At 40.9% G+C, this 24,381-nt stretch overlaps 1 protein-coding gene across 14 annotated transcripts in view; it reads left to right on the top strand.

Annotated features, from left to right (window-relative positions):
* The window catches only part of SFI1 (SFI1 centrin binding protein), a 97,076-nt gene that overhangs the window by 39,235 nt on the left and 33,460 nt on the right, over window positions 1–24,381 (top strand). For all 14 annotated transcript variants that reach the window (XM_078060738.1, XM_078060743.1, XM_078060736.1 and 11 more), the window contains 4 exons: window positions 10,481–10,598; window positions 12,414–12,516; window positions 21,339–21,495; window positions 23,590–23,751. In XM_078060738.1, coding sequence (XP_077916864.1) covers window positions 10,481–10,598; window positions 12,414–12,516; window positions 21,339–21,495; window positions 23,590–23,751 — 540 coding nt within the window. The remainder of the gene's footprint in view (window positions 1–10,480; window positions 10,599–12,413; window positions 12,517–21,338; window positions 21,496–23,589; window positions 23,752–24,381) is intronic.

Raw genomic sequence — 24,381 nt, 5'->3', positions numbered from 1 at the left:
TTTTGTCCATTTTTTAAATTGGATTGTTTTCTTGTTGAGTTTTAAGAATTCTTCGTGTATTTTGGATAACAGTCTTTTATCAAATGTGTCTTTTGCAAATATTTTTTCCCAGTCTGTGGCTTGTCTTCTCATTCTCTTTACATTTCTTTGGAAAGCAAAAGTTTTTAATTTTAATGAAGTCCAGCTCATCAAATTTTTCTTTCGTGGATCATGCTTTTGGTGTTGTATCATACCCAAGATCATCTGAGTTTTCACCTATGTTATTTAAGTCAAGGAGTTTTATTGTTTTGTGTTTTACATTTAGGTCAGTAGTCCATTATGAGTTAATTTTTATGAAGAATATAAGATCTGTGTCTAGATTCTTTTTTTTTTTTTTTTTGCATGTCTAAGTCCAGTTGTTTCTGCACCATTTGTTGAAAAGACTGTTTTTGCTTCATTGTATTGCCCCTGCTCCTTTGTCAAAGATAAATTGGCTGTATTTACATGGCCCTGTTTCTGGGCCCTCTCTTCTGTTCCATTGATCTATTTGTCAGTTCCTTTGCCAATATAATTTTGTTTTGATTACTGTAGTTTTATAGTAAGTCTTGAACTCCAGTAATGTCATTCCTCCAACCTTGTTCTCCTTTAATATTGTGTTGGCTATTCTAGGTCTTTTGTCTCTTCATGTAAACTTTAGAATCAGTTTGTTGATATCCACAAAATAACCTGCTGGGATTTTGGTTAGGAGTGCTTTGAATCTATAGATCAAGTTGGGAAGAACTGACATTTAAAAAAAAAGATTTTATTTACTCATTTGAGAGAGAGACAGAGCACAAGCAGGGGGAGAGGCAGAAGGAGAAGGAGAAGCAGGTTCCCCACTGAGCAGGGAGCCCGATGTGGGGCTCTATCCCAGGACCTGGAGATCATGACCTGAGCCAAAGGCAGACACTTCACTGACTGAGCCACCCAGACGCCCCGGAAGCACTGATATTTTGACAAAATTGAGTCTCCCTATCCATGAAAATGGAATATCCCTCCATTTATGTAGTTCCTTGATTTTGTTCATTAGAGTTTTGCAGTTTTCCTCATATTGACATTGTATATATTTTCTTAGATTTATATCTGGGTATTTTCGTTTTTGGGGGTGCTAATGTAAATGGTATTGTGCTTTCATTTCCAAATTCCATTTGTTCATTGCTGGTATATAGGAAAGCAATTAACTTTTGTATATTAACTTTTCATCTCAACCTTGTTATGGATTGCTTATTAGTTCCAGGAATCTTTTTGTTTGTTTTGTCAGTTCTTTGGGGTTCTCTACACGGACAGTTGTGTCACCTGTGAACAAAGACAGTTTTACTTTTTTCTTCCCAATCTTTATACCTTTTATTGCTTTTTCTTGTCTTGTTGCATTAGCTAGAACTTCTAATATGATGTTGAAAAGCAGTAGTTGAGGGGCACCTGGGTGGCACAGTCTGTTGAGTGTCCAACTCTTGGTTTCAGCTCAGGTCTGATTTCATGGTTGGTCATGAGATTGAGCCCTGCTTTGGGCTCCTCACCTAGCACGGAATCTGCTTGTGTTTCTCTCTCCTCTCTCTCTGACCCTTCCCCCCCACTCTCTCTCTCTCTAAAATAAGTAAAATAAATCTTCGAAAAGAAAAGGAATAGTTGAGAGGGGTCGTTTCTGCCTTGTATCTGATCTTAGTGGGAAAATTTTGAGTTTCTCACCATTAAGTATGATAAAGGCTTTTTGTAGATACTCTTTATCAGGTTGAGGAAGGCCCCTCTCTTTTTCCTAGTTTCCTGAGAGCCCACATTTACTTTTACAGAAGCTCTTGGGAAGACAAGCACATTATCTCTGAGAGAAAATAACACCAGGTCAAAGGGAACATTTGTTTGATCCCCTTTCCTATTATCCAGAATCTTTTTTTTTGGAGGGGAGAGGGAGAAGCAGGCTTCCCGCGGAGCAAGGAGCCCGATGTGGGGCTCAATTCCAGGACCCCAGGATCATGACCCGAGCCGAAGGCAGCCGCTCAACCACCTGAGCCACCCAGGCGCTCCCCTATTATCCAGAATCTTCATCTCTGAGCAAGAACTCCTGTATCTCCTATATGTCACATCCCTATGGTTTTTTCCATATGGCACCTACAACTCATTGAAGCATGATTTCTGTGAACTGGCTATCCGTGCCCTCCTACAGCACCTGGGGTGGCTGGCTGTTTAGCTGTCATGTGTCAAGTTGCAGTGCTCACTTCTGGTCTTTTTTTTTTTTAAGTTTTATTTATTTATTTGACAGAGAGAGACACAGCGAGAGAGGGAACACAAGCAGGGAGAGTGGGAGAGGGAGAAGCAGGCTTCCCGCCGAGCAGGGAGCCCGATGCGGAGCTCGATCCCAGGACCCTGGGGCCATGACCTGAGCCGAAGGCAGATGCTTAACGACTGAGCCACCCAGGCGCCTCCACTTCTGGTCTTCTGTGTCCAGGTTGCCCCTTCGTGATCTTGTGGCCAGTTTAGCTCTGGTCAGTATCTGGTTCCTCTTTGAGTTGAGTCCAGAAACCCATATTGGGAGTCTAAGAGAAAAAGGCACTGAGTTTCAAAATGATAGTGCAGTCTGCATTAGCAGCTGCCTCATACCCATTTCATGTGAATGCCTTGCAGGCGCCTCAAACTCAGCAAGTTACAAATACAACTTGTCAACTGCCCCACATTTAGACCTGCATTTCCTCCTACTTTTCCTAGCTAAGTGAGAAGCCTTACTGAAGCATGGCCTATCCATTTCTCATGCCTCACATCATTCATTTATCTATGCTCATAATATGGCTCTCCAACATGTCCCTTGCCCTCATCTTTTCTTTGCTACTGCCCGATTAATCCTCATCTTTTCCCCAGAGTTTTATAAGTTCCTCTCTCATCTCCCTGCATTTATTTTCTCCCCCTTCTCATTGTCCACATGGCTATAATAGTGTTAAGACATAGGTAAGATCATGTCACTCCTGTGCATACAAATGCATTTGGCTCCTCTTTGCTAATAAAGTCAACACTCCTTGGTATAGCATACAGGGTCTTCACCCTTTCTCTTCTTTACCTTCCATACACCCTATGCCCTTGCCACACTGGATGTGCACTTCCATATCTTTCCATGTTTGCCCCTGCAGTTCCTCCAGCAGGCCCATTTCAAATACCATCTTCCCTATGTTATGTTCCCTTCTCTCCCCCAGCACAGTGGATTCTTCCTCCCCTTGTCTGTTTTCCCAGAATGGAAGAAGCTGAAGCCTCTTAGTTACAGCACCAGGTGCATTGTTTCAGTATTGAGCTGGTAAGCTGCTTATGTTTTTGTTTCCTTTTTAATTTATACAAAGGAGGAGTCACTCTTTTTGGTGTATAGTTTTTTGAGTTTTGAGGAATGCATAGTTGTGTAACCACCACCACAATCAGGAGACAGAAAGTTCCATCACTCCTGACCTTGTGCTAACCCTCTGCACCTTCCCTCCACGCTTGATACCTGGCAACCATGAACCAGTTCTTTATCACCATAGACTTCCCTTTTCTAGAACGGCATAGAAGGGGAAGCATACAGTAGGTAGCATTTTGGCACTGCCTTCTTTCACTTAGCATAATGCATTTGAGATTCATCCAAGTTGTTGCATGTATCAGTAGTTCGTTCCTTTATATTGCTGAGTAGTAGTCTGTATACTGCATAGCGGGAGTGTATGAAAGTTTATCCATTCACTGATTGAAGGACATCTGCGTTGTTTGCAATTTTAGACAACTATGAATAATAAATCATAAACATTTGTGTATAGTTTTCCATATGAATACTTCTCTTGGGTAGATTATCTAGGCATAATTATCTGGTGTGATTAGGCATAGGATTGCTGGGATCTTACAATATGTGTATATTTAACTTTATAAGAAACTGCCAAACTGTTTCCCAAAATGACTGTACCACTTTGCATTCCTACCAGCAATTTATGAGAGTTCTACTTGTTTTTCATCTTACCAGCACTTGGTATTGTCCTTTAAAATAAAATTTTAACTATACAGATAGGTGTGTGGAAGTATTTCATTAAGGTTGGAATTTGTGTTTATGTAATGATTAATGATGAGTATCTTTTCCTATGCTTACTTGCTATTTATATCTCTCTTTTTGGTGAAGAGTCTGTTCAGGATCTTTTGTCCTTTTAAATTGGTTGTGTTCTTGTTGAGTTTTGTTAAAAAATATATTCCGGTTACAAGTCTTTCGTGAAAAGCATGATTGGCAGGTACTTTCTCCCAGAATGTGGCTTGTCTTTTCATTCTTTTTTTTTTTTTTTTTTCTTGTCTTTTCATTTTCTTAACTGTGTCTTTGCAGAGCAAAAATTTTTAGTTTTGAAAAAAAGTCCAATTTATTATTTTTTTGTTTTATGGATTGTGTTTTTGATACTGTATCTAGGAACTCCACCTACTTCAATGTCACAAAGATTTTCTCCAGTGTTTTTTTCTAAAAGTTCTATGGTTTTACATATGGATCTTGTATATCCTGCAACCTTGCTAAGTTCATTGATTGGTTATAGGAGCTTTTTTGTAGATTCCAAGGGATTTTTCTATGCAGGTAGTTAAGTCATATGTGAACAGAGACTTTTTTTTTTTAAAGATTTTATTTATTTATTTGACAGAGAGAGACACAGCGAGAGAGGGAACACAAGCAGGGGGAGTGGGAGAGGGAGAAGCAGGCTTCCCGTGGAGCAGGGAGCCCGATGCGGGGCTTGATCCCAGGATCCTGGAGATCGTGACCTGAGCCGAAGGCAGACGCTTAATGACTGAGCCACCCAGGTGCCCCGAACAGAGACATTTTTATCCCTTCCTTTCCAGATTATTTTTATTACACTGGCTAGAGCTTCCAGTAAGATATGGAATAGGAGTGGTCAGAGTGGACATCATTGCCTTGTTCCTGATCTTAAGGGAAAAGCATTCAGTGTTTAATCATTAAATATGATGTTAGCTGTAGGTTTTTTGTAGATGTCCTTTGTCAGGTTAAGGAAGTTCTATTCCTAGTTTTCTGAGCACTTTTATCAGTAAGAAGCATTAAATTTTGTCAGATGATTTTTCTGTATCTACTGAGATGATTCACTGCTTTTCCTTTTTAGTCCATTAATATGGTGAAACAGAGCAATTTTCAAATTTTGAACCAGCCTTACATTCCTCAGATTAATGCCATTCTTTATCTATTGCTGGGTTCATTTGCTAATTTTTTTGTTGAGGATTTTTACCTCTGTGTTCATGAGGATATTGGCCTGTACTTTTCTTTTGTTATAATGTCCTTGTCTGGTTTTGGTTCGGAGTCATACTGGCTTCATAGAATGAGTTGGGAGTGTTACATCGTCTTCTATTTTCTAAAAAGGTAGAATTCGTATTATTTCTTCCTTAAATATTTGGTAAAATTCTCCAGTGAACTCATCTGGGCCTGGAGTTTTCTTTGTTGAAGAAGTTTGAACTTTGAATTCAAGTTTTTAAGTAGATGTAAGACTATTTAGGTTACCTCTTCCTTCTTGAATGAGTTTTGGTAATTTGTTTTTCAAGGAATTGGTCCTTGTAAATATGTTGTTTAATTTATGGTATAGAGTCATTTGAAGTATTCCATTTTGGGCGCCTGGGTGGCTCAGTTGGTTAAGCAACTGCCTTCGGCTCAGGTCATGATCCTGGAGTCCCGGGATCGAGTCCCGCATCGGGCTCCCTGCTCGGCAGGGAGTCTGCTTCTCCCTCTGACCCTCCTCCCTCTCATGCTCTCTGTCTCTCATTCTCTCTCTCTCAAATAAATAAATAAAATCTTTAAAAAAAAAAAAAAAAAAAAAGAAAAGAAAAAAAAATGAAGTATTCCATTTTAATGTTAATGTCTGCAGGGTCTGTAGTGGTAGCTCCTCCCATTCTAATATTGATCATTTATGTCTTTAGCCTTCTATTTTTGGTAAGTGTGGATAGAGCTTTATTAGTTTTATCCTTCTTTTCAAATAACCAGCTTCTGCATTCATTCTCTGTTGTTTTTCTGTTTTCAAGTTCCTTGATTTCTGTTCCTGTTTTTATATTCTCTCACTTCTGCAAGGTTTGGTTTTAATTTGGTTTTTTCTTTTCTAGTGTCTTAAGATGCAAGCTGAGATTATTGATTTGAGACCTTTCCTTTATTCTAACACAAGCATTTACTGTAATAAAGTTATCTTTAAGCATGGCTTTAACTGCACCCCACAGATTTTAATATTTGCAATTCTGCTTTCATTCAGTAAGAAATGTTTTCTTCCCCTTTTTAAAAATATTTTATTTATTTTCCAGAGAGAGCGAGAGAGAGAGAGAGAGAGTGAGCATGTGAGAGAGCACACAAGCAAGGGGAATGGCAGGCAGAGGGAGAAGCAGACCTCCTGCTGAGTAGGGAGCCTGATGTAGGACTTGATCCCAGCACTCTGGGATCATGACCTGAGCCAAAGTCAGCTGGTTAACCGACTGAGCCACCCAGGCGTCCCTGAGAAATGTTTTCTAATTTCCATTAAGACTTCTGTTTTGACCCACAGATTATCTAGAAGTGGGTTTAGTCTTATATCGGGGACTTTCTTTCTTTTCTTTTTTTTTTAAGATTTTATTTATTTATTTGACAGAGAGAGACACAGCAAAAGAGGAACACAAGCAGGGGGAGTGAGAGTGGGAGAGAGAGAAGCAGGCTTCTTGCTGAGCAGGGAGCCCGATGCGGGGCTTGATCCCAGAACTCTGGGATCATGACCCAAGCTGAAGGCATCCGCTTAACGACTGAGCCACCCAGGTGCCCCAATTGGGGACTTTCTAATACCTTTCTATATTTATAGAAATAGTTCAAAATATGTTTATTAATTTTCTACTTTACCCCATTAGGAATGAGAGAACAGACTTAGTATGATTTCAGTTCTGTTAAACAATTTGTTAAGGTTTGTTTTATTTTGTTTGTTTTAGAACATTTATCTTGTGAATATTCCATATTTGAGGAATATGCATTCTGCTATCTTATATTATTTGCAGTTATAATAAATACAGCTATATTATGGAGTAGAAAGAAAAGTCACTTGAATTCTTCAGATAAAAAGAGTTGTTTCTGGAGGTGCCTGGGTGGCTCAGTCCATTAAGTGTCTCACTCTTGGTTTTGGCTCAGGTTGTGATCTCAGGGTCATGATCTCAGAGTCATGAGAGCATGGAGTCTGCTTAAGACTCTGCGGCCTCCCCCCCATGCATGCGTTTGTGTGCATGTGCGGGCACTCTCTCTCTCTCAAATAAATTTTTAAAAAGGAAAAGTTCTTTTTGACGTATGACAATTGTCTCAGACCATGCCTACAGACCTCAGGGAGTGTCTGTTCATTTTTGCACTGTTTTATTAAATTTAATTTTATTTAAATTCACTTAATTAATGCAGTATGTTATTAGTTTCAGAGGTAGAGTTCAGTGATTCATCAGATGTATGTAACACCCAGTGTTCATTACATCACAGGCCCTCCTTAATGCCCATCACCCAATTATACCATCCCCCAACCCACCTCCCCTCCAGCAACCCTCAGTTTGTTTCCTGTGGTTAAGAGTCTCTTACGGTTTGTCTCCCATTCTGATTTCATCTTGTTTTATTTTTCCCTCCCTTCCTCTGTGCTCTTCTGTTTTGTTTCTTAAATTCCACATATGAGTGAAATCACATGATAAGTCATCTGATTGACTTGTTTCACTTAGCATAATACCCTCTGGTTCCATCAACATTATTGCAAATGGCAAGATTTCATTTTTTTTGATGGTTGTGTAATATTTCATTGTATATATATACCACATCTTCTTTAGCCATTCATCTGTCGATGGACATCTGGGCTCTCTCCATAGTTTGGCTTTTGTGGACATTGCTGCTTTAAACATTGGGCTGCAGGTGCCCCTTCAGATCACTACATTTGTATCTTTGGGGTAAATACCTAGTAGTACAATTGCTGGGTCATAGGGTAGCTCTATTTTTAACTTTTTGAGGAACCTCCATACAGTTTTCCAGAGTGGCTGTACCAGCTTGCATTCCCACCAGCAGTATAAGAGGGTTCCCCTTCTTCTGCATCCTTGCCAACATTTGTTGTTTCCTGACTTGTTAATTTTAGCCATTCTGACTGGTGTGAGGTGGTATCTCATTGTGGTTTTGATTTGTATTTCCCTGATACTGAGTGATGTTGAGCATTTTTTCATGTGTTTGTTGGCCATTTGTATGTCTTTGGAGAAATGTCTGTTCATATCTTTTGTCCATTTCTTGATTGGATTATTTGTTCTTTGGGTGTTGAGTTTGGTAAGTTCTTTATAGATTTTGGATACTAACCCTTTATCTGATAAAACATCAGTAAATATCTTCTCCCATTCTATAGGTTATATTTTGGTTTTGTCGACTATTTCCTTTGCTGTGCAAAAGCTTTTTTACCTCAATGAAGTGCCAATAGTTCATTTTTGCCTTTATTTCCCTTGCCTTTGGAGACATGTCTAGCCAAAAGTTGCTGCAGCCATGGTCAAAGAGGTTGCTGCCTGTGTTCTCCTCAAGGATTTTGATGGATTCCTGTCTCACATTTAGGTCTTTCATCCATTTTGAGTTTATTTTTGTGTGTGGTGTTAAGGAAATGGTCCGGTTTCATTCTTCTACATGTGGCTGTCCAATTTTCCAAACACCATTTGTTGAAAGAGACTGTTTTTTTTCCATGGGGTATTTTTTCCTGCTATGTCGAAGAAGTCGATCATAGAGTTGAGGATCCATTTCTGGGCTCTCTATTCTGTTCCATTGAACTATGTGTCTGTTTTTGTGCCAGTACCATACTGTCCTGATGATTACAGCTTTGTAATAGAGCTTGAAGTCTGGAATTGTGATGCCCCCAGCTTTGGCTTTCTTTTTCAACTTTCATTTGGCTATTCAGGGTCTTTTCTGGTTCCATACAAATTTTAGGATTATTTGTTCCAGCTCTGTGAAAAATGTTGATGGTATTTTGATAGGGATTGCATTGAATGTATATATTGCTCTGGGAAGCATAGACAGTTTAACAGTATTTGTTCTTCCAACCTATGAGTATGGAACGTTTTTCCATTTCTTTGTGTCTTCCTCAATTTCTTTCATGAGTGTTCTATAGGTTTCAGTCACTCTTGCACTGTTAAGTAAAAAAAGTAACAAGTACTTTCAGGCCTTAGGGAAGCATGGTTCTCAGATTGTCCAGAATCATGGCAGAGACCATTATTGCAGTTTCTTGGGTACCACCCTCAGAAAATAACAGCTTGCATTTATTGGAGACACTTTTCATCGATGATCTCATTTACTCTTGGCAAACACACCTTTAAGGAAGGTGCCATTTTGCAGATGAGGAACTTGTGCGGGGTTACTCAGCTCAGTGACAAGCTCAGTGTTCAAACCTGGTTTGTCTCACGTAGGAACCCAAACTCTTAAACCACAGTAGTGTGGCCCAAGGGGCCTGAGGAAGCTACATGTTAATTTGTGACCGTGTTTTGACCTGACTTGTCAGTTGCTATGAAACATAAATATAGCTCTCATTGTATTGACCACATTTTGGAGAATGACCCGAAAATGGTTGACATAATTTTGTTTTCTCCTGGGGCGCCTGGGTGGCTCAGTCGTTAAGCGTCTGCCTTTGGCTCAGGTCATGATCCCAGGGTCCTGGGATCGAGCCCCGCATCGGGCTCCCTGCTCGGCGGGATGCCTGCTTCTCCCTCTCCCACTCCCCCTGCTTGTGTTCCCTCTCTCGCTGTGTCTCTCTCTGTCAAATAAATAAAATCTTTGAAAAAAAAATTTTTTTTTTTTGTTTTCTCCTTCGTGTTCTAAAAAGAACAGAAATTTATTTCATTAGACTTTGATAATAAAAATGGGATTTACCGCAAAGGGAGACCTGTGGACCTTTGCAGTTTCTGTATCTAGTAAAGTCTCTTTTCTCCAGGGTCATTACTGATCCCTTTTATTCTGTTTTCCAAATAGATATACATGGTATCCTTTTCTTTTGTGTTGCTTATTGTTTCAAACAGCAAGTTTTATGACATGATTTCTTCTTCTCCTTTTAACTTTTTACAGTGGAAAATTTTACGTATCTACAAAATTGAAAGATGGAATAATGAACCTCCATGTACCTGTCACTCGGCTTCAACAATTACCAACTCAGACCAGTCTCATTTCTCTGCTTTTTGTTTTCATATCATTTTATCTGTAAATATTATGGAACATATCTCTAAAAATAAGGGCTGTAAGACAAAAGATTTCTGGACAGTGCAGTATATTGATTTTCCTGCGTTTTGTAAATGTCATCACTTACATAGCCATTCTTCGCGTGTACTTGCATCCTGATTTATTTTGTAGAGCTTCACAACTTTTCCACCAGGGGGCACTTGAAGGCTGGAAGAATTTAGATCTTCAAAAGTAGGGATGAATACAGAGAGCCCATGAGCTTTTATCATAACCCAGAGTAATGTATCTCTCCCTACTCCTCTTTGAAAATCTTTCTGGTGCATCTAGATGCAAGGCAAAAGATGAGGCAGGCCTGGAAGTCCTGGCTGATCTACGTGGTTTTTCGTAGAACCAAGCTTCAGATGCAGACCACCGCCCTGGAGTTTAGGCAGCGGAGTATTTTGTGGTGAGTGCACTCCTTTGCCCTACAGATCAGCAGCCATCATCTTACCTCAGCCTTGTTTTACAAAGCATTAAAAACCCACCTTAAAAACAGTGTTTCAAACATAATTGATGCTTAATAAATATTTATTGACAGCTTGTTCCACTATACAATCAGGTTTTCACACAATCAGAAGTAACACTAATTGAGTACTTACTATGTTCTAAACCCTGTGTTAAGTTTGTGTGTGTTAATTTTCTTAAAGTCTCATATAATCGTCACCATAAACTAAACTAAGTACTGTTTTTGTAAAGACGAAGATACACAAAGAGTCTCAGAAAGGTTGAGTAACTTGCCCAAGCTCATAGAAGTTGTATTTGGCAAAATAGGGCTCACCTACCCATCTTTCTGATGCCAAAGCCCATGCTCTTAACTGCTCTGCACAGCCTTTCGTCAGCACTGTCCACACTTTGGAGAGACATGAGTTAGATGACTTTGAAAGCCAAGCATGTGTAACAATGAGCTGCTTTATAATGGGACTGATCCCACTGTACATTATCTCTGGTGGTCCTTTGGTGTCCTGAATGGCAGCATATTAAAAGCTCAAAAGAGCTAGACCCTCTATATAGTATGGATAAGGGCAGAAGCTTTGCAGTTAGACTGACAAGCTCAAATCCATGTTCCAACATGCAGTGTTGGGTCCTTTCACTTCTCCACATTTCACTTTCCTCATGTGTGAGACAGGCACACCATTAAGTGTCTTTCAGGGTTGTCATGGGAGATAAATATGGTAATCTCTAAAGTATTTAGCACAGTATCCAGAACATCAGTACACCTTAAAATTCTTTATTTTAAATAACTTCTTTAAGTTATTTTTATTTAAAATTTATTTGGCAAATTTTTAAAAGATACTTGAGAGAGAGCGCGCGTGAGCACGAGTCGGGGAGAGGGGCAGAGAGAGAGGAGAGGGAGGAGCAGACTCCCCGCTGAACAGGGAGCCCGATATGGGGGGGCTCGATCCCAGGATCCTGAGATCTTGACCTGAGCTGAAATCAAGAGTCAGACACTTAACCAACTGAGCCACCCTGGCATCCTGGCAAATACTTTTAAATGCTTAATAAGTATGCATTTCTATTAGAGTCTATAGGAGATATTTTTACATAATTTTATTTATTCAGTGTATATTGATTGGGAGCTTAAAATGTTCCTAGTACTACACTGGGTGCTGGGGCTGCATTCAGGGAACTTGTAATTCCCTAAATGCTTAAAAAGATAAGTAGTAATGCAAGATAGTTTGAGATATTTAAGTGAGTGATGCAGCTAAGCCTGGCCCAGATTAGGAGGACAGAAAGATTTTGCTAGGTTATAGTAACCAGGCAAAGTGAGTGTTTCTGTGAACAAAAGAGGTTGCAAACTCTCATTTTCTCACTACTATTTTCCTGCAGCTAATTAGAAAATAAGCAGAAAAGAAGCCAAAACTGGAAATCTAAAAGCCATGTTTTTTGCAGATTATTCTGTAAAATCTCCTGGGTTTTTTTTGATGTTGGCAATAATTCATAAATATATTTTTTTAAACCTTTGTAGTTCCAAATAGAGCATATCTATAGTTTCTAAGGCTGGAACCTTAGGAACCATCAGTTTCCAGCCCTTAATTGGCTGTTCTAGAACTATTTCTCAATTGTTTTTTTCAGCAGTGGCTCCAACCGATGTCAATTAAGATGGCCGGCACAGTGAGGGATAGGGACTTGAGCCGAGGGTCCAAGGCCCAGCCCTCACTGCCCTTCTCTTTTCTGGGTGGCTTTTTTTGACTGGTTCCATCTTTGATTTGTTCTTTGACAGGCTGTGGTGGAGCCAGTGGAGGGAGCAACTGGGACAGGTGCGTGTGGGCCATGCCCTGCTTGCGTCAGCTGTGAAGCACAGGGCCCTGAGCCTCCAGCTGCAGGTGGGTGCAGCCGACTGTGGTTTTGGTATCTTCTGTCCATGTCGTCAAGCCCCACACCCAGAGGGTGGGGTTGGACTCCCAAGCAGAAGGCTGGCCATCATGCTGCTGCCTCTGTCCTGGGCCCTCCCTGCAGCGAAGGGGGCTGGGCAGGGGGTGGAGGGCAGATGCAACATGAAAGGCTGGGCTCAGCAGATAGAGGCTGCTATTAGGAATATGCTGAATGTGATTACCAGTGGTTTGCACAGCGCATCTGCTAATTGTGGTGCTGGGAAGGGATTTATGAATTAGTTATAAATATGATTAAAGAAACAGCATTATATTCTTTATTCCCTTGTTACTGTTTTCCTACATCAAGTTGGAAAATAAGGAGGGCAGAAAAGAAACTAAGACTGTAAAGAAAACCTGACTTCTATATATAATTTTGCTTATATTAGGGGAAGCCACTGGCTTTTGGTCAGTAATAAAGGCCTAACATCTGTACCAAGACGATGCTGTGGTGAAGCTTTTCTTATGACCCTTGATATACTTTGAGTTTCTGTCACTTTTTGGGTCTGCTTGGTATTCTGGGTTTGCCAAGTCAGTTATAGAGAATATAACAGGGAAGAGGAAAAAAAGAAGTGACTGCTACTATACATAGGAGTAAATCGCTTTTTAACCTGACAACACGTTTCATAGGCTATGCAAATGTATGCAGTATGTGGAAATCACATGCAATTAGCAGATACAATCATCTAGATTAGCGGTCTGCAAACTGGCCTGCAGGTCGTATTTGGCCTGCTGTCTGTTGTTATAAGTAAAATTTTATTGGGATGCAGTTATACCTGTTCATTTATGTATTGTCCAAGGCAGCTTTCAAGGCTTCAAGGGCAGAGTTGAGTAGTTCCCACAGAGAGACCGTGTGGTATGCAAAGCCTAAAATAGTTATTATCTGACTTTTAAGAAAACAAGTTGCTGTCCTCTGAACTCATGAGGTCTTCAGAGGCAATAGCAAGGAAATGAGATATTTCTTGACAGTGATAATAATAGTAACAAGAACAGCAGCAATGGCAAATAACAATTGTGGTGGTCTACCTTACACTAGGTGCTGGACTAAGTGCTTTACGTGCATTATCTCAGTTAGTTTTCGTTTTTGTGTTGTTTTTTTTTTTAGTCCTCTCTACAACCAATGTGGGGCTCAAACTCATGACCTTGAGATCAAGGATTGCATGCTCTTCTGTCTAAGCCAGCCAGGCACCCCTCAATTCTTTTTTAAAAAGCCATATTATTATTATGGAAACTAAGGAGGTTAAATAACTTGAACGAGAGTCAGACACCTAGCAAAGGTCAGAACTAGGGTTTAAACCCAAGCAGCCTGACAACTGCAGAACCATTCTTTTACCCGTCCTGCTGCACTGTCCTTATTAGACTTGTAATCTCAGGAAGGAGAGGAAACTGACAAATGTGAAGATGCCATCAACATGGAAACATAATGAGACTGATGCTCTGTTCCTGGGGGACTACAGCTGCATGAGTTGTTCTTTCAAAGAGCTGCTCTGAGGGCCTGTAAGCTCATTCTGCTGGTGCTATGATTGCTCAGAACACTTTCAGAATTCCCTTTTCACTGTTGTCTTCAAAGCTCGCAACAGAGTTGGTTGAATATTTTTAGTGATAGTAGGTTTTCATGCTTAGTGGCTGGAATTAACATATAAAACAGCCAGGAGTCACTCAGAATCAAATCCAGTGAAACATGTGAGTTATCAAGATCATATTGATTTGGACCAAAAGCTGTGGGAGACTCCTAAGACCAGATTTTATTGTGTGGATTATGAGCAGTAATGCCTTGTGTCTGATAAGTACCATATGGTTTACCAAGAACTTCCACTTAAGGCATTTCTTTTAACCCTCAAAATATCTCTGAACTAGACCGGGCAGACATCATGAGATATGGGAAATTTTTATAAATATATGTACTTGAAACATAGAAACACTAAATATAAAACGTTTATAAAAACATGAACAGATACCCAAGTACCCACCACCCAGATTTAAAAGGTGTTAGCATGCTCCACGCCTGCCCAGACGCGGCTCAAGCCCTACCTTTCCTCCCTTCTGCCACCGTTCCTCCTCAGAGATGGGTCCTGCATGGATAGAAGGTCGCCATTCCTTCATCGTCTATTTACCTGTAGAAACGTGCGTATACATACCCACAAAGAAGAAATGTTCTGGTTTTGTGTAGTTAGGAAATTTATGAATGATGTCATACTGTACTTTTCCTCTGCAGCCTCCTTTTTTTAATGCAACAGTATATTTTTGAGGCTCATCCTTGTACGTACGTAGAGATCTATTATCTGTGTACACTATGCCATTGTATGAATAGGCACAGTTGATCTGTTTCAGTAGTAGTCAGTACTAATACAAATGTTGGACTGTTACTTCTACATCTTTGCAATTACAAACGGTGCCGCGGAGAACATTTTTAAACATAGATCCTTGTGCAAGAGTCTGAGAGATTCTCCAGTCTGGTTCCTAGAAGTGACATTGTTGGGTCATCAGGTATTCATCTCTCCATCCTTACTAAGGATTGTCCAGTGCTTTCCAGGGCCAGTTTATATGCTGACATTTCAGTTCCCATTTCTTTCAGCCTCCTCAGCACTTTGCATTGCCAGACTTGGTCCTCCTCAGCAATTGGATGTGTGTGGAGTGGTAACTTCATTGTCGCCTTAACTTGTATCTCACTGATTCCTAGTGAGGCCTGGCATCTTTTCAAATGCTTGTTTGTCTTTGGGTTTCTGCTTTTGAGCTGGTTCACATCCCTTACTCTTTTTTCTGTTGGGTTATTTGGCTTTTTCTTTTTTAATACTGATCTGTGGACATTGTTGTAGATTCTACTTACTCATTTTTTGAGTGTTATGTACTTTACAGGTACTTTCTTCCAGTCTATAGCTTGTCTTTTTGCTTTGCTTATGGTGCCTTTTTTTTTTTATGCAGATGTTATTAATTTCAACCTAGCCTAATTTATTCTTGTATCTTACAGTTTGGTCTTTAATACATCTTGGGTTTAATTTTACAAATTGTGTGAAAAAGGTCTCAGTTTGTCATCTTCCATATGGATAATTAATTGCTGTAGCACTATTTGCTGATTCATCCATCCTTTATCTTTTTTTATACTGATTATCAATCTACCTTCATTATAGAGCAGGGTCTCATTTTTTCACGGGTCTGTTCTGGACTCTCTGTTCCATTGGTCTGTATTTCTGTCTCTGAGCCAATACCACACTGTTTTAATTGTGATTTAACGAAGCAGGTAAGAACGAGCAGATTCTTCCATCAGACTGCGCAGGTTTTTGCTTCCATTGCTATTAGCTTTGTACCTTTGAATGAGTTACCTACCCTCCCTACACCTTAGATTTCATATCTGTAAGTCGATAATAATAGTACCTTCCTCATAGGGTTGTTGAGGATTAAGTAATATGCTTAGAGCAGTATTAATGTAATATGTAATGTAATATGCTTAGAGCAATGCCTGGAATATGGAAAGCTCAGTAAATGCTAGCTGTTTATTACTATTCCTACTTTTATGATCTATCTCTTAAGTCTTTTGTTTTATTTAAGCCATCTCCACACCCTACATGGGGCTCAGACTCACAACCCCAAGATCAAGAGTCCCATCCATGCTCCTCTGACTGAGCCAGCCAGGCTCCCTTATCTCTTAAGTCTTTATATATGGAAAAGGATGATCTTTTTTATTCCTGTTCTTTTTTAAATCATCTTGGCTATTCTTCTTTACTCTTTCTTACTAATTTTAGGATCAACTTTCAAGTTCCACATCAAAGCATGCTAGGATTTTTATTATAATGCACTGACTTTTTACATTAGATTGAGGAAAATTGTCATGGTTATGATAATGTGAGTCATCCCATCCATGAACTTGATATATCTTGTGATACGTTGATGAGCATGAGAGAGAGAGTAGGAAGGATTAGGTCCTGAGGTAACAAGGAGGACACCCCAGGGCCTTGCAGGCTGCACCCATAAAGGCTTTACATTCTTATTCCAGTGGAGGTGAGAAGCTGCTGGCTTTGAGTGAGGGTGATATGATCACACCTACTTCTTAATGGGATCCCTCTGGTTCATTGTGTGCTGCCTTTGGGGAGGAAAGGGGGTGTGTGTATGTGTGTGTGCATGTGTGTGTATGTGTGTGTGCGTCTTATATTTTCAAGAAAAAGTAATGGAAAAAATAAATCCAAAACTAACAAAAAGTGGTTACCCATACTGGGATAGAGGCAACAGTGTGGGAACAAAATACTTTAGTGAATTTACTTTGTTATACAATTTAAACTTTGGAACCATAGAAATATTTTGTATAATTAAAAAAACACAGTAAATCAAAAAGGAAGAAAGTGATCCCCAGAATTTTAAGACACACTGAAACAAACTTAAGTTTGTAGCCATGACTACACAGAGAAAATAATTACTTCAAGTAACTTTAAAATACAATATTTGACTGTTCATCCCTAATGGAATGCATTCTAAGGACACGAAGAACTGCTAGGAAATCAGAAACCTGCATTCATTAGCTTTATTGTGAGTGGCAGGGTTAGAATTGTCATGTTGAAACTATTATACTACATTGTGAGATAAAGCAAGTAGCCATGGCAGTGTCATTAGGAATGATGATTTTCAGTGTCAAGGAAAAGATTACAAATATAGAAGAAATGAGATAAAAGCCCTATAATCCGAGATTGGAACTGTAAATATCAGTAGAGACTTAGGACATTTTTTAACCTTAAATGTATTTCTCATTTCGTTTATGGAAAAGTTAGAAGCAGTGAGCAGCAGAATATATGGCATTTAGTATTCCCAGTGCCCAAGCTGTGGGCTCTGTTCTTTCCCGGCTAAAAGGAACAGAGGCTTTTTGGAGAAATGGCTGATTCCTGGTCTACAGCAGGATATGCACATCATGCACATCAGAGGCCTAGGATATAGTGTGCTGGAAAGTGAGGACATTAACAAAGGTTAGTGGGCTTGTGTCAGAGGGACTCAGGAGCCAAAGGACTTTCATAGACTAACAATAGAACAATTGGGACATCCGGAAGAGTAATGACTGCAGTGAATTGAAAACACATCAAATATATAAAAATTCATGCGTGTATAATGAGGGGAGGGGAAGGAACTCACTGGTCACATACTTGGGTTGTTAGAGCATTAACTCAGTTTAAAAATTAGTGAAGGCAAAAATCAAGCATTTATCCTGCCTTGCCTGTATAAACTATATCTTTGCAAAACCTGAGGGTTAATGAGAGTAGGCTTCTTTATAGAATTCTAGTTAGTAGCTACAGAAGGATTACTAGAATGAGAAAATTGCTGGTTTGCCACCTCTAATGAGAAAATGGATCTAAGCAGCAACCACAGAGTGGGAAGACAGTGGGGAAATAAAATGGAGGGATCAGGCTGCCATCATCTGAAGCCATGGACAGCCTTGACATTGTTAAAATGGTGGCAGCCAGCTGTGATGTGCCTCATGATGTGAGGTAATGGGAGGTCCCCAGCACCACTTGAGAAGTGTTCTTGCCTAAAAATTTGAACATGATTCCAACCAAGCCTAACATGAATCTGTCTATCAGTTCCCAGGAAATACAGGGATCAGGGGAACGAGTCAAAGACACCTTGAGGAGACAATCGGCCGGACCTAAAGTGTGGGACATTTTATAGGATAAATGACCTAGTTTCTCAAAGAAATTGGTGGCATGAAAGAGGAAAAAAGGCAGGAAGGAAAAATGTCCTATAAAAAGGATGGAATTGTGACATAACCAAAACAACCAAAAAGAATTGCTCTGGCTTTGTAGCAAACCACGTGAGAGTTCATCCATCCGGTGCGCAGCAAGCCAATAAAAACTAACACAGGCTTTTGCAGTGAAGAAAGATGGACTATTTGCTGGTGTGGCGCCTCCCAGGAGAACGGGGCTGATGCTCAAAAGTCCCAGACTCCCTTTTGGCTTCCAAGCGGGTGGTTTTAAAGGGTGAAATTCAGGGGAAGGGTCTCAGGGTCTTGTATCATGCTGATTGATGAGGGTTAGGTCAGCTGTAACATTTCCCTTCTTGATCATCTTCTCCCTTCTGGCATCTCCCTGTCTGGTTTCAGGATGATTGTAGTGAGGTGGTCGTTCTGCTTCAGGGACCCGGTCGTTCCACTTTAGGGGCCTAGAACTGTAAAACATTCTTAGCAGATGGCGTTAGCAGTGTCTTCTCTAGAGTACAAAGGCAAAAGTTCTACATCCCGTGATTATCACTAAGCTGCAAGTTGTTATTATTTTTTTCATGCCAACACAGCACATCGTGTTTGTTATCTCAGGCAAAACAGCATCCCACAGACTTTTCGAAAGGCAAGTTTGTATTATTCCCGGAGGCATTTTTACAGGTTTTTTAAACGGTAAGTAAGGGCTACGTGACTCTGGTCAGAGGCAGTTAGGAGCCATAGGTCTAAATTGTAGGGGGGGGGGGGTGCTTGATTTCAGCTGTTGTGTTAGGAATAGACCATAGAAGATCAAGGATGAAAGCAGGGAGAACAGGCAAGAAGCTATTACAGAATCCCAGGTGAGGGGCGCCTGGGTGGCTCAGTTGGTTAAGCGACTGCCTTCGGCTCAGGTCATGATCCCAGGGTCCTGGGATCGAGTCCCGCATCCGGCTCCCTGCTCAGCGGGAAGCCTGCTTCTCCCGCTCCCACTCCCCCTGCTTGTGTTACCTCTCTCGCTGTCTCTCTGTCAATTAAATAAATAAAATAAAAAAACAAAACAAAACAAAACAAAAAACCCACAAAATCCCAGGTGAGATTCTAGACAAGGATGATAGCAAGATGGTGTTGGATTCTGGGTATACATGGAAGGTAGTGCTGACAGGACTTGCTAATAGATAGTTAAGACCTGACGTTTCAGGGAAAGAATCCAAGGTGACTCCAGATTTCTGGCCTGAGTAACTGGAACAGTGGAATGGCCATTTAGTAAAATGGGGAAGATAGAGGGAGAAGCAGGTTTGTCTGGAAAGATTAGCTCCTTTTTGGGTGCCACATCTTCAGCCTGAAAGGCCTTTTGAATATCCCCCAAGGAACTGTGAAGGAAGCAGTTGGATATTTGGGGAGTATGGAGGATGGATCGAGACCTGAGATGTAAATTTGGGAGTCCTTGGCTTGCAGTTGGTACTTAAAGTCATGAGGCTGCGTGAAAGCACAAAGGGAGTGAGTATAGCTAGCAGAGGGGTCCCGGGACCCAGCCTGGGAGGAATAAAGGCGAGACTGCCGGTAGCCCAGAGAATCCACAGGCCTGATTGGCTGCATCACATGCTTCCGGCAGGTCAGGGAGGGTGAGGATTGGGATTTGACTTTTGGATTGAGCAATGTGGAGATCACTGATGCACTTGGGAAGAGCAGTTCCCTTAGGCCTGATGGGGAGAGGGTTCATGAGAGCCCGCCTGGGGAAGAGAAATTAGAAAATAGACTGCTCTTTTGAGGAGTTTGGAAAGGAAAGGAAAGAACTCACATGTTAGCTGGATGGCCAAGTGATCTAGTGGTGGCTTGCTCAAGAATCTGATTTATTCCTTTCACGAAGTATTTCTGTGACTGTAATCTTTTCCCCCCAACTTTTTATTTTTGACAAATACTAAATGACAGAAAAGGTAGATATTGTATTTACTGGTTTAACCCATTGCTAACATCTTGCCACATTTGCTTTCTTTAAGTATATCAATGTATTTCTTACATTTTCTGAGTGGCTTTAAAGTTGCCAACATAAAAGTTTACCCTAAATACTTCAGCTTATATCTCCTAAAAATAAGGATGTTCTCCTACATAATCACAATATCATCTTATCCAAGACATTCAGTATTGATATGATAATATCTACAGTATGGTTCATATTCAAACCATAGATTATTGCTATTTTAGAGGCAGGTCCAGGATCCAATCAGAGGTTGTATCCCTGAAGGGATTTGCTTTTGAGGATGGGAGAAATAGTAACACATTCATATGCTGCTTTAGAAAACCTAATAGAGGGTGAAAACCGATGATGCAGAAGGGGGAAGTTGCCAGTGATAAACTTGAGAAGGTGAGAGACCATGGGATGTAGCCATATTGGGGGTGACTTTTGATTGAAGGGAGCGTGGACACTTTATTCAGAGGAGGCAGAGAAAAATCAGAGCCTGTGGGCAGGTGGGTGGGTGGATGTGGAAGGAGCTTGAGAAAATTCTCTTTTGATTGCTTTTATTTTCTTGGTGAAGTGGAAGAATGGTATTCAGCTGAGAGGAAGGAGAGGAGAAGAGGTATTATAGGTTTAAGGAAAGAAGGTATGAATTCGTCATCTGAGATATGCAAACTAGGGATGCATATCGCCAAGCAAACATGAAGACTTAGCTGAGGGTACACATTTATCGTCTTGAGGGAATCCTTCCGTAGACCCTCAGCTTCTGTAGCTAACTCTTCCCAGAAACTAATGTGCCTGAGACCATAGGCTTCCTCCCACTTGGAAGAAAAAGGCAGACCCTCACTTGTCCCAGATCTGATTTAAGTATATCACCCTTGGATTGTCCCTGCTTCTTGTCTACTCGTTGATTTTATTATTCCTCTTTTCCCTTGTTCTTAACTCAGGAAAAAAGTTACTTTCTGGAAGTAGAATGCCCTTCTTAAAGAGCCCTTCACTGCAAATTTCCATAGATCATGATCCTCCTTGGGGATTGCCACGTCCTTGTTTCTAGTTTTAGCTTTTCCAGTGTGTCTGTTTCTCTTTTCCCTCACGTGTACCTCACCTCTGTTTTCCTGCCTCTCCTCTGATTGTTGCCTTTTCTCTGGTTTTCAGGCCTGGTCACGGTGGTGGGAACAGCTCCTACACGTCCAGAGGGAGAGATGGAAAATGATCTCCGCAGTGAAACACCATGAGCACTGGCAAAAGTGGAAATCCCTGAAGGCCTGGCTCAAATACCTGAGGGTCCGCAGAGTGAAGAGACAATGGAATGGTGAGCTCCCGGGCTCTGGAGACAGAGGGGCACATCACAATTTCCACTCTTCTGCCAGTGGTGCTAATTTATTAAGGAGAGATAGAACCATATTCCCCAAATTTTGGAAAAAAAGAGATTGAGAAGAAACATAAATCATCCTCAATTCACATTTATTTCCTTCTGGCCTTTTCTTCCACACTTTTTTTTTTTAAGAATTTATTTATTTGTTTGTTTATTTATTTATTTATTTGAGAGAGAGAGAGAGAGAGAGAGAGAGCATGTGTGAGCAGGAGCCAGGGGAGAGGCAGAAGGAGGGGGAGAAGCAGACTCCCCTCTGAGCAGACTCCCCTCTGAGACTCCCCAACGCGGGGCTCAATCCCAGGACCCTGAGATCATGACCTGAGGCGAAGGCAGACGCTTAACCAACTGAGCCACCCAGGCGCCCCCCCCCTTTTTTTAAGACTTTATTTATTACATATATTTTTAATAGGTTTAATTATCCTATAAATACTATGATTATTATGATTAATATGATACGTACAACTTGGTATCTTGCTTTTTTTCCCCACAACTAACAATGTTTTCCTATATCTTTAGTCTTCATAAATGTTATTTTTTTTAATGATTGTCTGCATTTTGTAGGATGGTCTACCTTAATATACTATCTAGCCATTCTTCTATCGATAGATAATTTGGATTGTTTCGGCTTCTCCCCAGTGATGCAGTCCATGTGATTTATGATGTTGATTTTTTTTTTTTTAGATTTTATTTATTTATTTGTCAGAGCACAAGCAGAGGGAGAAGCAGTCTCCCTGCTGAGCAAGGAGCCCGATGTGGGACTCGATCCCAGACCCGGGCAATCCCAGATCTTGGATCATGACCTGAGCCGAAGGCAGACATTTAACCAACTGAGCCACTCAGGAGTCCCTGATTTTTTTTTTTTAACTTTAAACAAAGTTTTATTACACAAAGGTTGTCACATAATTGGATATTTCTCTACTTTGTACACAGTTATTCTTACTCTCCACAGAAAGGCTGCTTCTTAACTTTTTATCTGGTGATGGCAAACACTAAAATCCTGATTTTAACAGAATAGTAATAAAAATGCCTCAGTGATTTAAGTTGAAAGCAGTACATTGGTACATGGCTCTTGCGCTCAGTTATCAGGAATGTACAAATGTCTTTTTATTCAAAAATACAAAATAAATTATCTGTAGGCATGGACAATGCCAGCAGTAAACCATTATATTTTTTAACACTATTCTTATGGTTTAGTTTCCCAGTTAGCGTTCACAAGGTCACAATCATTGGTACCTTTTGTATTTTGGTTTCTTGAGCCCACACATAAGTGAGTCAAGCAGTGTGCTAGACGCTGGCTGGCTTTCACCTCAGGCTCCCTGCAGAAACCTCCTGGGTTGCCAGGCCAGCGCTGTCTCTTGGGAGAGTTTGAGTTTGAGTTTGTGTCTGTCTGAGGATAACAGCGGAGACCCACTGTCTGGTTGCCCAAGCCTGGAGCCGAAGACATTAAGCTCTTTAGCATGATAAGCTGCAGACTAATGTGCCTCTCATTTCAGCATTTGAAGTCTAGGACCAATTCCCTCCCACTTCCTGGGCTTAAGTTAGTTCATCAGGCCATTGGCTAGTTAGTGTTAAAAGAAGGGGACCTGGCAGCCAGGGTGAGCCTGGCTTAAAGCTCAGAAACACTTTCGCCAGCATGGTGACCACGTTGTGTCATTGACTCAGTCCCTCAAGTCCTACCGAGAGACATCAGCATTAAGAGGCAAAATAAGAGTCTTCTTTGAAAACAGCAGCTGCCATTCCTGCTCCTCAGGAGTTAACTAGAAGCCTCAACTTTTTGATATAACTGATTTTATAGCATCCTTCTCCCTAAAATCACAGACCTATTCTCCTTCCTCGGAGAGAAGAGGTGTAGCTAAGGGCTTCCAAATAACCCTCCCATGCCTAAAAAAACTTTTATTTTAGGATGCTTTGTAAGAACAGCCTCAAATCCCTGCTGAGTGTCAGTAGTAGGGTGCAGCTTATCTTAAAGATGCTTCCAGCTCATCTCTCAGCCTTGCAGGGGGCAGCACGTAGTGATTTTCTTTGTTGCAGAGATGGCTGAGCGATTCCACCGGGTCACTATGCTCCAGACACACTTCTGTGATTGGCAGTGGGCCTGGGAGCGGAAGGAGAGCTTGTACGCCCAGCACGCCCAGGTGGAGGGGCTGGCCCGGAGGATGGCTCTGCGGCGGGCCTTCACTCACTGGAAACACTGTATCCTTTTCAGCCACCCAGCCTTGTCCACCACCACAGCCGGCCCGCGCAACAGCCTCTAAGACAAAGGGCCGGGGATATGTGGGAAATGATTACTGAACAATATGAGGTAGTCCTGATATCTGTTGATTTCTTTTTTAAAATTTTCTGTTTAACTGGAAGTGTGCTTACGCAACAGTATGTGTAACATACATTTACAGTTTAATGAATAGTAATAAAACGAACACCTTTGTACCCACCACCCAACTTAAAAATTAGAACACTGCTAATACCCTGTCTGCTCATCCATGATTGCATTCCCTTTCCTCCCCTTCAGAGGTAATCCCACTATCCTGAATTATATGTTGTCAGTTCATTGCTTTTCTCTACCCACTAGGTGGTGGAAATAGGTGTGGTGGTCTTTTTCTTGGCAGCCCTAACATTATGATCCTAGCTCCCATTGTCTTTTACCATGTGCAGACATTAAGCATTACCTCTTTAATCTTCATAGCAACCCCATGGAGTAGATGTCACTATCCCCGTTTTACAGGTGAGGAAACAGAGATTCAGGGGGGCTAAATGATTGTCAAAATCACGGCATGCCATTGGCCGAGCTGGGAGTTTGTACCTAGGCCTTTGGCTCCGGTGCAC

The sequence above is a fragment of the Halichoerus grypus genome, chromosome 13 (assembly GCF_964656455.1).
Source record: "Halichoerus grypus chromosome 13, mHalGry1.hap1.1, whole genome shotgun sequence".
In the NCBI taxonomy this organism is placed as follows: Eukaryota; Metazoa; Chordata; class Mammalia; order Carnivora; family Phocidae; genus Halichoerus; species Halichoerus grypus.
This window is presented reverse-complemented; position numbering and strand designations above follow the sequence as displayed.